This window comes from Prosopis cineraria, unplaced genomic scaffold (genome assembly GCF_029017545.1).
Source record: "Prosopis cineraria cultivar Desert tree isolate PC_DT_omini unplaced genomic scaffold, ASM2901754v1 PC5, whole genome shotgun sequence".
Taxonomy (NCBI): Eukaryota; Viridiplantae; Streptophyta; class Magnoliopsida; order Fabales; family Fabaceae; genus Prosopis; species Prosopis cineraria.
In genome coordinates, this window is record NW_026555336.1 from 25358639 (window position 1) to 25372795 (window position 14157).

The window sequence follows — 14157 nt, forward strand, 5'->3', positions numbered from 1 at the left end:
GTCAAACAAGTTTATAAGGACTACATGATAATTATCATATTTTGCAACACATCCTTATCATTGGCATATTTCAGATATGTTTTTTTTTGTCATTTTCCTTTTTTTTTAATCCCATAACATTTTGGTCAAAAAGCCAAATTAATTTATCCAAAAATTAGAAAAAACACAACAATAGATCCATGTATTCTGATTGCATTTTGTCTTTAATGTAGTCTCTATAGTTTTATTTGTTGTTCAAGTCATTTTAGTTTTATTAATCTACAATATTAGTCCTTGTAATATTAAAAATGCACATAATTAAAAACCATGAGATGATAGGGATGAATGTAATTTTGCTGTAACTCCTCTAACTCCTTTACTGATATAGTAAAAATATGCTAACAACAAGAAAATAAATTGACTGGATATGATAAACAATGAAAGGCAAATGGAAAAACACTTTCCTTTATACAGGGTTTAATCAGAATCTGGGACATGATTCCGAGGTTAGATTTATATCTTAACAAAGTTAAATATACATGTTAGGTATTAACTTATGGTCTTTTTATGTATTTTTTCGTTAAAAAATGTAAATTATTTTTAATATTTTAAAATATAATCATTGTATTTTGTAAAAATACTTCTAATAAATAAATTATTTTATATTTATTTAAAATGAAAATTCTATTAAATAGGGATAAATATAAAAAGATGATGTTATTTTAATAACTATTTTATTACAAATAAAATTCAATTAAAAATGTTTTAATTTTTTGAGGAAGGAGTATTTTTAAATTTATAGATAATCATTTTATTAAGAAATAAGATTCACTAAAAATGTTTTAATTTTTGAAGGAGGGGGTATTTTTAAATTTATAGGCACTAGCGTTACATGTGCATCACATTGAAAAGAATGAAAATGAATAAATAAAATTGCGTAAATCGCAATAGAAGTTGCCTGTTAATATGGGAGCCAGCCTTGAAATAACTCTCTAGTTCATCCAAAAAAGAGGTGATGGAAAGGCATTGCATTGACCGCATTAGGATCGGTAACTGAACAAACTCGCAAAATGTCCAGAGCGGGCTTAAGAAGATCGTCCATTTTCTTATAATGGAGCTTTTTATAGGCTAATGTGAGTAGGCTCGAAAAAATTCGGTTCGTTTATGCTGTGTTCAGGGGTTCTTTTATTTGGAAATCAGAGTGGTTCAGCTTCAGAGAAACAACCCGTGTTTAACTAGTAGTAGTTATTTGAGCGATGTTGGGCATGATAGGAGCGATTCGAAGAATCAACACTGTTGTGGAAGCTCCACGCCTTATCAGATTCTCTCTTCAACCCCCAAAATGCGTAATTTCCAACCCACCCTTTAGTTCTGGTCACTTTTGTTTTAATCGATCGAAAACATTCGAGACTTCTTTGTTTGTTTTCCTTTCGTTCTTGTTATTGTTACGTTATTGATTGGTCGAAACCTTCAACTTAATGTTAGATTTTGGGATTTCCTAGTTTAAAGCACAATAGACGCTTCACAGTTCAGTCACCTCTATTTGAAAATTTGGAATTAGAATTTCCTCGAGTAACTGTTAAAAATTATTGCATTCTGTTGTGCTCTACTGCTCCCTCGTTTAAGCTTTCGCTTACAATGGTGACTTTGTTTTTCTGGATGACTTAGTTGGCACGGTTAAATTAAACGCATCTATTTCTTGCCCCTTGAATTTACGTCGTTTATACTTGTCAAATGATGCTTTCCATAGCTTGAAACCTTTTTCTATTGTTTAGAAATTAGAGTTCAAAAAATTAGACGGTCTGTCTCTACGAACTTTCTAAGTTTGTGCTAGGTCGAATAGTAGTAATTGTGTTAGAATTTATTGCTGGAAACATGGGGAAGGGTCTGAAAGAATGTATAAATTCTACTTGTTTCGATTCTTCACCCGCTTGGTTTAAAGTTTCAGCAATAAATTTTTAGAATGTAGTAGGGGCTATCCAATAAACTGGGGACTCATTAGTTTCTTTGGACTTTGTAAAGCTAAGTTACTAGATGCTTTCTAAGCACGATGTTAGAAGGCTTGGGGCTTAGGCCTTATAGATAAGCTTACTAACTAAGCATTATCTATCTAATACCCAATTAATTAGTACCTTTTAGTTGTGTTGTTATTATTTCCAGATTTAGGGGATTTGAATCTGATTTGAAATTTGAATCATATATTAAATCAGATTAGATTCTGATTTCATTTATTATTGTAACCCTAATCTGTCCTATATGTACCACACGAGATAATCAATAATACCATGGGCTGAGACGTTAATTTTATCTCAGCAAATTTCACACGAATTTTAGAGGTTAATCTTATGTACCTCCTCAGTAGCTTGATGTTACCCTGCTAAATTTCAGTTTTGTTATCGTCATGAAATGCTAATAGTTGATCAACAACATTAACTTTCAATGGATAAATATTAGAATCAGATGCTGAGTATAAATTTCACTTGGCTTCTCACTTGTCAAAGGATATTCTTTGGTACAGAAAATTTGTATAACTTCACTGCCGTTGGGTTAATTTGGTTTCCTCATGATAAGCATCCTAAGCCAAAATACCTCTTCAAGTCACAGGAAAAGGGGAGAGCTAATTTAGTTAAAGAACTTGCAGGAATTATGCAGACTGATGTAGCACACATGGGAGAGCTTAGCGCGGACTCTCGCTTAGTTGTTTCTAGTCTGTTAGAATAATTTGTTGATATTTTGATTTACCTAATTTGACTTATTAATTTGGCATGTGAATGTCTTTTGTTTTAATTTTTGAGTTTTAGTAGAGTTTACAAATGACAGAACTTTCATCTTAGTATTTCAATGCAGCATGATCCCCATTTTCTTATCAATTTTCTGTTGGATACCTCATATCATGTTTCTGTGTTGAACCCTTTTTTTTTTTTTTAAATCTTTTCCAGGTAGAGGTGGAATTTGCTGATGGTAGTGTGTTCAAGCTGTCTGCTGAATTCCTCAGAATAAATAGTGCAGCTGTTGATGGAAAAGGCAGGTCAATTGGTGGTGAAAAGGTGACTGATAGAAGTTGGAATAATTTTACCCTCATGTATCTAAAATTCTTTGTTATTACTTGTTACTGTATGTTTTAATATTGTGAGAATTACAAATCAGCTCTGAGTGGATTAAAATGCATTGTTGGTATTGTTCTGTGATCGAGGTTATTAAAGAAAATATTGAGTTTTTCTTAAACTAAAAGCCTATCATCTACGTCAACTCTTCTTAAAAAGGGAAAGCATGCAGAACCAAAACTTTTATGAGCATAATAAAATGGACCTTCGTCATAGCTTAAAATAGTTTGATGATGCACCATCCTAGATCTATGATGCACAACCCACTCTCTCTCAACATGCTTGAGTCTGAATTTGGATGAAACAACCCCTTCTTAGAATTGACTTTATCCTCTCAAAGAATTGCAAAACCTACAAAACCCACGAAAATCATTATAGATACACCATTAAACCTTACCCAGAAACCTTTTCGACTAAACCCAAACACCTTGCCAGATAGAGCCATGGTTGAGGGACACATGCTATAAATATGGGACCTATACCTCTTTGGGGGGGAAAAAAACTTATTTTATTTTATTTTATATTTTTTTGAATGGGGGCTCTATGTCTAATCTCAGTCCACCCCGGCCTATGTGCTTGTGCTAGATTAGTGAACTTTCCTCTATGATGGTCAGGTGTATTTTTTAGGGTACATGAATGGGGCTAAAAGCCCAGGAAAATAAGAAATAAAAAAATAACGAAACCAGCTAACTACCACTATCAAAGCCAAAACCACATTTATCAGCAAAACATATCAGCTTCACTCCCTCGACCATTTGCCACTAGATATGTGTGCCTGTACTGAGATCAAAACTCATGTTAGCCAATGCATCAGCATATTGGTTCGCTTCTGTTAGTGTAATCAGCACAGTAATTGAGGCTCTGTTTCACTGTTATTTGGTTTTGAAGCTAGTACATGTAGCCATAGGCTAGGTTACAATCATTAAAAATAAAATCAGATCAAAATATGATATTATTCTAAGATAATAATATCCCTAAAGAATCAGATTACACATTTATTTAAGGTGTCTGCTGTGAGACTAATAGGCCCAAGCCCATTAGATGCTGTCTTCGAACACTCCCCCTCAAGCTGGTGAATAAGTGTCCATAATTCCCAGCTTGCTTGTTAAATTCTCTAACTCTGGCTTGACTAATGACTTGGTGAGTATATCTGCAATCTGCGTCCTTCTTGGTGCGTACTTCACTTCAATCAGCTTCTTGTCAATTTTTTCTTTAATGAAATGATGATCTATTTCAACAGATCTCATGACAAGGGGGCAAAAAAAAAAAAAAAAGGTAAAGAGAAAGGAGACTAGACTTTGTATGGAGGCTGAGCTCGATAAGGGTAATCGAGCTACTGAATGAATTTTATTATATAAGCCTTTCAGTTATAGCACCTGGCCTATACAAAACGATGCATGCTATAACAGAATTAGTACTGCACATGCAAAAAATTCTCCCTACGACAAATTAGCATATACACTAATGTATTCACAAATTCATAAATTATCTATAAATGAAACTACTTATCTGATCTTTTCCCTACGGAAAAGGGAGAAGGAAATGGGAGAGGGGGATGATAAGGGATATTAAAGAAGATAATTTTATTTTCTTCGACAAAAGTTTAGTCTGTCTTATCTGTCAACTTTTCTGCCTATAGTTAGCTGACAGCCACAGTTGAAGTAGTTATGACTCTAAATAATTAATGTATGACTTCTACCTAATTGTTCTTACCATCCCTTGGTATTTTCCTGTCTAATTTTGGATTTGAATCAAATTGTTATTTCGTTATTGCAAATTCTCTCGTGCAGATGACTTGTTCCCGTGGTTGATTAGTTGAATGCTTACCCTGACCCAGGTGATATTTGGGCGGCGTCATGTGGGAATTATGTCTGCTGAACCAGTAGGGAACTATGGGGTAAGGTACTTGAAGCTTAGAGCAAAATTTGGTTGTTAACATCAAACTACTTTTCTTCCAATTGTTATCTTGTAGAGAAAGTGATGTTATGGATGTTGGACTGGATGATCCAGGATCACTTTTGACGACTTGCATAAAACTGGGATCTATTCATGGGACTTTCTCTATAATCTGGGAAGTAATAAATTTACCCTCATGAGAAATTACATTAAAACCCTGAAGAAGCATGGGCTTAGTCGGGATCCACCAAGAAGAAAATGATGCAGACTTCTGTTTGATCACCTGAGGGAGGCTGGTTTGAGAATTGATGCCAGAGGAAAATGTGGATGATTGTTGGCCTGGGAGCTTCATACTGGGATTGATTGACTGAAGTGGTTTGCCGTGTATGATCTTGATTATGAAATGATTCATCATCATCATCATCATCATCATCATCATCATCTTCACTTTTTTTTTTTCTTTTTAAATTTTTACAGTACTCTCTCCATTCTGGTTAATCCAACCGTGAATGCTTGCCTCTGCTGAAAAAGCTGGATCTGGTGCAATCCGATCTTGCCATCAACGCATGTACTTGGAGAAAGAAAATTTGAGGTCATGCTGGTGAAGTTGGAACAGAACTCTACTAAAATAAAAAATGCATGGTATTTATTTTATCATTGGTATTATTATTTATTAACCATCAATTTTTTCTGTTCGAAAGAACTGCATTGCTCGGATCGGCTTGCGAGATTGAGAACTCACTTGAATTATATCTTGCAAAGTATTGAAAATTGGACTAGTCAAGACAGACTCAATGATTTACAGTCAAAATTATAATCAAATTGAGATAAATTAAACATTTTATTAAATTGGTTAAGACATTATTTAACATTTTAATCGGGTGAATTGATCTAAATTGTCATATTATGATATTTTTTGAGTGCCTTGTGTAGCAAAGTCACTCAAGAGACTTTCTTTGGCTGAACATTTCAAGCGTGAACGAATTAATAGGGAAACATCAATGGGTTTCAAATGGGATATCATCAAGTGGATCTGGAGTTAAAACAAAAAAAATTGAAAACTTCTGGTTGGAGATTTTGCACAAACCACTAAACTAAATTTTCAAAGGAAATGTCCACAATTAGATTTTTCTTTGGTCAATCCAGAGTTACAAAAATATCTTGAAAAAAACTCTTTTTGGAGACAAATCAAACGGATTTCGAAAACCCTAGTTAGCAGTGCGTACCAAGAAAAAGGTGTTTCTTTATGAACGTTTATCATATGGTTTTTCAAGTTTAAATGAAAAAGTCCCCAAAGCTTTACCAAACATTAAGAATGAAGTGGATAAATTATATTGATTGTAATTTTTATAATCTTCATAGCCTGTCATAATAAATATTAGTTCTTTATCATACAAGTTCTTTTCATGTATTTCTCCTACTATATTTCAACTGGTTTTGTTTGTCAATTATTGCAAATTTCACAATGACCATTTTATTTGCTCCTAAATGGAATTAACATCAATTCATCACCTATTTGGATGGTAGACAAATTATTTGATGGAACTCTCTAGAAACAGTACCCTATTTTGGTTGGAAGGGAATGAAGAGGAGAGGGGATTCTAATAAATTCAATTTAAAAAATTGAATAAAAAAATTGGAAAATTTTAATAAAAAGGTGAAGATTAAGAGTAAAAAATTAATTAAATATTTTAATCCCCATTCTCTATTTTTTAAAATCGAATTCATCAAAACCTCAGCTCCCTCACACATACGTAGAGGATGTGAACGTGCATACTTGCTTAAATTTATATATATATTATATATATATATATATATAACTATTTGACTGAACCAAATTTGAACATTGTCGAATCTAATTAGAAATAACTTATTCAAATGCCTGCATAAAGTTAAGCACCGGATAAATATGCTTTCAAGTACATTTGACATTATACAAACAAGACCCATAAAGTTAAGCACCATCGCAAACGCTGCTCATAAGAGCATCATGTTCAGCACTAATAAAAGCTGTTAAAAATTAATTAAATGCAGTGATTACCAAAACGAGAACCCTGGTCCGCTAAGAACAAATTAATCAAATGGCTCCGCATTAACCCTCAAATCAATCATGTGCATATGCTAAAGCCTAAACCCTAAAACGTGTGTGTGTTTGTGTGTGTGTATCTTGGTGCAGACAAGATTGTCAATCTAACTGGGATACATACAAAACGACAGGCTCAGGAAATGGTAGTAGGCAACCATGAAATGCAAATTTGACAATGAGAGTTCAAAATAATTCCAAGAAATCAGACGTCAGATGCTTCTAGGAGATATAGTGTATTGTAGTCCAATGAACACCCACATGGACTCAACAAGGAATGAAGAAAAGGAAGAAGGCGGGATAGGGCAATATTATAGCAAGAACAAAGGGCTCTCAAATGTTTTACACCTAAAGAATCACAATATTGAACATGCCTTTTGTCCTTTATTCTTCTTTTTCTTCGTCTTCGGTGGTTGAAGGACGACTTTTATGGCTTGATCGAAGACGGCCTTCACGTTCTGCCATGAAATGTTAGAAATCAAACATTGTATCGAAAAAGAGAAATTAGTCAATAGCCTTGTCGCCTAGTGAAAGATTACATGTTCAATCCCGTTTGTCACCTTAGGTCATTAGCCCTTCTAATTCAAAAAGGAGAAATTAAAAATTGATTCCCATCACGTACCTGCTGAGTTTTTGAACTGCATTCAATGTAAGCAGGTGCATTGATCAGCTTCCGAAGCTCTTCTCCCTTCAAGGAGGATAAAAATGTCAGATCTTATCTGAACAAAAGATATCCATTAAAATATTGCAGTATTTTAGTATGAAAATATTGCAGTGTTTTAGTATATATTTGGATATAATTAAAAAAATAAAGTACGGCAATAAAATGCACTGAAAGCTATATTCACCTGAGCTGTGGTAATGGGTACAGCACCAGGATGGTCAAGGAAGAACTGCTTATCATCCCGAAGGTCTGCCTCATTTCAGATTAAAGAACCAAAAAGCAAAAAAAATCGGTTGAGAAAATCATCATTAAAATATGGTCCAGTCCATTAAGGAATTTCATTAAAATAGCCACCACTAGTTTCAGGAAATTTCTCTTTTTCAGTAAGCTCAAGAAATACTATTTACCGATTAACTTCAGTGCTTCAATCAAGAAACCCTGAGCAACAAAGCTAAGTGCTCTGGTGCCATAACCAAAAGGCAACTTTCCAAAATCCTAAGAAAGCAGCAAAGCTAAGTAGTCCTGAACCCTATCCCTTCGTTTGGATGGGAAGAAAAATAGAAAGGAAGGAAAACTAGGAGAAAAAACTCCTTAAAATGGTAAAAAAATTTGCTATCTTTCAAAATTTCTCCTCCCAATTTTCTTTCATCTCTTTTTTTCTCCTCACTAGTCCTTCCATCCAAACAAAGCCTAACTGAAAATATGGCTCTTAAACTTCATCAAGTATGATAATATCAAAGAAACCTCTTAACATATCATCCAATTTGTACCTCTGGTCAAAACTCGAAACTATAAAAATAATATCAAGAAAGTTATGGAAGTAAACGCTTCTGAGAAGTTTGAATAAGCCAAACAGAGCAGTCTTGTGGAGCCATCATTACAAATTAATTCCTCCGGTCCTATTTATAAGACACATTCTAGAAGGTTTATTTGGTTTCATTTATAACTCATGGTGCGACTTTTTGGGTAATATTTGAAAGGTATTTTCAAAATTATCCTTTAAGAGAAAGACAAAGTAACATGGTATTACTTTTTGGATTTGTTATAAAGGGACATATTTGGAATTCTACACACTTGTTTCTTGTACCTTTTTTTTTTTTTACATTGGTATTGATGAGGTTGGTAGAAATGACTTATAAAAAAGACCGGAAGAAAATAGATTAACAATGGCAATATCCACGTATATAACAGGCACAGAAGCAACTCAGCCAAGCAACCTCACCTAAAGTCAAGCCACCAAGACTCATCCATTTACAAGCGCTCATCTTTAGGCTAGGGCAAGATTTCAGTGGACAAATGAGCTATGAATTAATATAAAAAGCAAGAATGTATCTTGTGAACACATTCCTTTGATAACTTGCAACTAGCATATTAATTATAGAGAGTTTTGACCCTGTCAGAAACTTTCTATAGTTATCAGTTATCTTCAAAAACTGCAAGTGCAATTTGATAAATCATGTCCCCTCAAAAAATGAAAACATGATATGAATGAAGAGGAAGAATATTTGGACAAAATAATAGTAATAATAATAATCCATATCTGGAGATAGGTATCCACTAACTCTACCCCTTTCTGATAAACAAAAAGAACCTGTACAGCAATTCATTAGTCAGATAAAATGAACATTATGAAAAAGTTATAAACCAAAAGCACTATCCATACAATAAATTTCTATAGAGGTTAATAAAGATCCCCATAACATGTATGTTCCTAGAGTTTCATCATAACAAGAAATTAAACACATAATCGACTAATATTCTGGAGTAAATCCACTAATACATAACATTAGGAAATCATAAATCAATTTAGGCCCAACTAACTTACCAAGCTTCGTGCCAACCAGAATAACTGGGACTCCAGGTGCATAGTGCTTCAACTCTGGGATCCACTGGAAATGAAACCATCACATTGACCACTTGTCAGAAAGTTTTTAATAATTCTAATTTAAGTAGGGACATGAGTAATTTAGAAACCTTATATTCAAACAGGATGAAGTGCATTCTAGACATGAGTGGGGCATAAGAAGCATAAACTTTGGTACATAATGGAAGTACCTTTTTGGAAACATTTTCATAGCTGGCCTTGCTTATGAGAGAGAAAGCCAGTATGAAAACATCAGCACCACGGTAACTCAAAGGTCTTAATCTGTTATAGTCCTCTTGTCCTGTTCCACAAAATAACACAGTAAATCAAGAACTTTTTCCTTCATAGTTGGTACAAAAATAAAGGTAGTTAAGCAACATTACCAGCAGTATCCCACAAACCCAAATTGACAGTACTTCCATTGACAACCACATTTGCACTGAAATTGTCGAAAACAGTTGGCACATAATCCTGCAAAAAATCCCACCCTTAGACCTTTTACTTCTCTAAAGAGCACTTAATCTATAATTTCATCGTCCATACTTCAACCAAAATAGAAAAGACATAGTTTGTAAAACAAAGGCTAACATAGCAAACGTTGATCAATTCATTAGTAAATTCTGATGCCCAAACATGTTGACCTCTAATCCTTATAATCCATTGAAGGGGATATGATGACAATGTTGATTAATTCATTAGTAAATTCCGTTGACCTCTAATCCTTATAATCCATTGAAGGGAATGGGATGACAACATGTCATTGCAAAATCATCGTAAATATCAAATAGTTATTTCAACCAAAAGAACAAAATGATGGAAGACTCCACATTACCCCAAAAAGAGAGAAAGAGAACAAAATTTCACATAAACATGTTTTACCAACCCAACTCTCAAACAAATGGCGAGAGCCAACAAACCAATTAATTCTAGTTCACAAAATTAACATGTTTCAGACCTCTAACTCTGCTATCACTCCATAATATTCACATGGACCAAAAACGCAGTAAAGCACCGAACTTTTTATTCGTAAAAAAGTTAATGATAGTTGTAATACCCCCAAAAGCCAAATTTCATTTCAACGAGAGAACATTATACGTATGGAAAGGAAGGCAAAAAAGGAAAAAGAACTCACAGTGGGGAAGGTGTTGCTAGTATAGGAGATTAGCAAACACGTTTTGCCCACAGCTCCATCCCCAACAGTCACGCACTTGATGAACCTAGATGCGCTCATCCTTCTAGAAACCTTTCCTCCTCAACCCCAAATAAACCAAAGCCTCAGATCTTCACCTGAGGGCCCGATTGCACACCACTCAACTCCTTCTGTTGCTTCTGCTTCAATTACACATCCGTGTGAAGTACAAAGAAACCCCAGAAAAGGAACAACAAAACTTCCATAAATCGAACGAGGAAAATAAAACCAAATATGTCCTAAAGAATTCGAACCCTAATTGAGAAATGCATGACGAGGAGACAAAAATGTGTACAGAAGAGTCAGTCGCTAAAAATAATAGAAAATTTTGAAGAAATCAGAAAATGCCAACCCTTTTGGAGAAGATGCAATCATGCATTTCAGGGTATCAGAGAGTGAGACACGAACCCTTTCGGCCGGGAAATTTGCCGTTGAAGCGTTCGTTGAGCTAACCAATCTTCGCCAGCAATTCCGTCAATTTTTGTTATAATAATTTGTGTATTTTTCTTCTGTTTTTTTTATCCCCTCTACAATTTAAGTAGGAGTGGTAATAATAATAGTAATAATAATAATAATAATCGTCTTCATCATCGGTCGGAAATACGATCACTTTCAGCAAACTCAACACGCCGCTCAATAATCGTACCCTTCAACCTTGATCAAGGTGCCGCGGAATTTTTTATTAATTAATTAATAATTGATTACTCCCCTCTAATTAAAAATATAAAGCGTTTTAGCAGGTCTTGGAAGGTACAATATGTTTTTCCAAGACTACCCTTTCAGATGGCAGAATTAATAAAATTTTACAATTAAAACACTAATTAAATAATGATAAATATAAAAAGAAATAATTTTAAAAATAATTAAATAATTCCTTGTAGTGTAATTCAGTTAAAATACCTTATAATAATGAAGAGATGATGTAATTAGTACACTTACTCTGAAAAAAATGAGTAAAAAGAAAATTGAAGATGAATTAGCTAATGATTTTATGAATTAAAAACTAACAATAATTGATTATAATTAAAACTTTATGAAGAATTAAAATATTATTGAATATTTTATAAATATTAGAATGTTTTAAAATTAAAGTAAGATTTAACAAAAAAAAAATTGTGTCAACTAGTCCTAGGCCCTTATAATCTCATCAAGTTTGTACACTTATATATATTTTTTTAATACACTCCTTTTAAATTACACTATCAGAGAACCAAAAGAGCGTGGCATAGATAGTAACCAACTACACTCTTTAAATATCATTTTAGAGTTCAATTCTTAAATGTGTATATATGAAGCATCGCTAGAAATAAAATAACCTTTTAAATGTTGTTCAAGTTTCTCAAGGAATTAATCTCATTATTGTTGTTTGTAAGGATATTTGAGAAAATTTTTAAAAAAAATTACACCATTAGAGACATTACTACTTATAATCCCAATAGAGATAATGACAAATAAATATCTCAAAAATATGAAAATGATAATTCAGTTTTGTGAAATATGATAATGATGGTAAGGTCTCAAGAGACTACTTGGAGATTAAATTTTAAGTAAAATTACTTTAGTATCCCTCTAAATTAATTTTATATAATTTACAAGTTTCAAATAAGTATTCATAAGTTTGGTTTCATTAATGACTAAATAATTTAAGCAATTATAACTTTCTATCAGCAATTTTTTTCAATCAGCAAAGTTCAACTAATTTTATATAGTTTATAAGTTTGGTATGAGTATTCATAAGGTTACTTCCCCCAATGATTAAAACAATTTAAAAACTTACAATTTTCTATTAGCAAAGTCGACTAATTTTATATCATTTACAAATTTGATATAAGTATTCACAAGTTTAGTTCTAGTAATAACCAAAATAATTTTAAAAATCACAATTTTCTAAATCACATAGGGATACTAACATAATTTCAGCCAAAAATTTAATCTCAAAGAAGTACCTAAGCACCTCACTGTTATTATTACATTTCACGGGATTAAATTGTCATTTTTATAATTTGGAGGAATTTATTTGTCATTCTCCCATTCCAATAAATGGCTTGAGGACATCAATGTGAAAAAGACACTAAAAAATGTATATGCGATTAATTGTTCTTCTTTCAAAGGGCTCCACATTAGCCATGAAAAGAATTTCCTTGCTCCTTTGCATATTGCTTCTAACTGCATGGTAGCAATGACCATAAAAGTGCTCAAGAGAGGGTGAATTTGGCTAATTAAAAATTTTCATGAATATTGCTCAAATTAAATAAAATAAGAATGTAAATGATATTACCAAATTTACTAAAAGTAAGAGAGAGAACCATGCACGAGCATTTATCATAGTTTAGTTCAACCATTTGAGCTTGTGTTTAGTTCTCAAGCTTCACTTAAGATTTTCTTCACTAAGTCACCCAAATCAATACAGGCTTTTGGTTGCTATAGTACAATCCTAGACAACTAGATTGAATCACTTCCACTCACAATGGTTATGGTTAATCCCACTTAAGCTCTCTAAGCTTAAGTCATTTGTTCTCAAGTATGAAAAATAGGAATAAATAAAGTCAATTCACAAAGTGAACTATTAGAGTGAATACTCTATCAAAGAGTTGATTTACAATTAATGAAGTGCAAAATCAATAAATGAAAGCATAGAAGATTGGTATGAATAACAATATGTTACCTCATGCAATAACTATTTTGCGTCTGTCTTTATAAATGCATCTATTTATAATTGAAGTCGTTGATAGATCTATTAGACTTATTTAGATAGTCATTAGAGTGTTGATCTCCTCTCTTCTGAGTTTTTCTAAAAAAGATGTTATTGTATAGTGCTTTACGACAAAGCTTTTCACTTATGGCAAAAACAGCAATAAATGGTTAAATGCATGTAATGCTTTAATTTTACAAAATGTAGGTAAAAGGAATACCAATAGAGAAAATGCAATATGGATAGTAAAGAATAACTTTTAATCAATATGTGTTTAAATCTACCCAAATTTGTAGTTAAAATGATTATAGATTGATAAAAAGGCATACAAAACTCTTAAAAAATGAATAAAAAGGATTAAATCAAAGAAATGAAGCCTTATGAAATTGGAACGAAAAAACAGAGCCTTGTGAAAGATATTAGTATCAATAGTAAGTGAGTAATAGTGGAAATTTCATCATAAAGGTCATTAACCTTCAAAGTGATTAATATAGGTAGTGAGCTCTATCTACTAGTAGTGTTAGATGAATACTGGTAGTGATAACACAATACGAGGTCTAAATAATGAATACTAGGGGAAGTGTCTAAACAACAAGTATAGTGACTGTTCCAGTTAATGACACAATAATACCAATAGTATCAAGCAATTTAAGAATAAGTGTCTTAGAAATGAATACCTATAGAGA

At 32.7% G+C, this 14157-nt stretch overlaps 2 protein-coding genes across 6 annotated transcripts; one reads left to right on the top strand and one right to left on the bottom strand.

Moving 5' to 3' along the window:
* Nucleotides 1–941: 941 nt before the first annotated feature.
* Nucleotides 942–5633, top strand: LOC129310632 (uncharacterized). 2 transcript variants are annotated; one of them, XR_008593158.1, is made up of 5 exons: nucleotides 942–1325; nucleotides 2919–3026; nucleotides 4921–4985; nucleotides 5094–5363; nucleotides 5457–5633. XR_008593158.1 is itself a non-coding variant. In XM_054952531.1 (4 exons), exons 1-4 carry the CDS (start codon nucleotides 1236–1238, stop codon nucleotides 5239–5241), a joined length of 411 nt encoding a protein of 136 aa, XP_054808506.1. In that variant the 5' UTR covers nucleotides 942–1235; the 3' UTR covers nucleotides 5242–5633. The 2 variants fall into 2 exon arrangements, 1 of the variants encoding a protein (XP_054808506.1); XM_054952531.1 differs by having other exon boundaries at nucleotides 5094–5633.
* A 1621-nt stretch (nucleotides 5634–7254) lies between these two features.
* On the bottom strand, nucleotides 7255–11410 carry LOC129311195 (rac-like GTP-binding protein RHO1). Of its 4 annotated transcripts, none has more exons than XM_054953304.1 (8): nucleotides 11132–11410; nucleotides 10723–10919; nucleotides 9974–10061; nucleotides 9782–9891; nucleotides 9552–9615; nucleotides 7911–7975; nucleotides 7685–7781; nucleotides 7255–7520 (listed from the first exon to the last, which is right to left on the bottom strand). In XM_054953304.1, the coding sequence occupies exons 2-7, from the start codon at nucleotides 10819–10821 to the stop codon at nucleotides 7707–7709; spliced, it is 501 nt and encodes a 166-aa protein (XP_054809279.1). In that variant the 5' UTR covers nucleotides 10822–10919; nucleotides 11132–11410; the 3' UTR covers nucleotides 7255–7520; nucleotides 7685–7706. The 4 variants fall into 4 exon arrangements, with proteins under 4 accessions (XP_054809279.1, XP_054809278.1, XP_054809277.1 ...); XM_054953303.1 differs by having other exon boundaries at nucleotides 7685–7750; nucleotides 10723–10922; nucleotides 11132–11403; XM_054953302.1 differs by having other exon boundaries at nucleotides 7685–7750; nucleotides 11188–11402.
* Between the last annotated feature and the right edge of the window lie 2747 nt (nucleotides 11411–14157).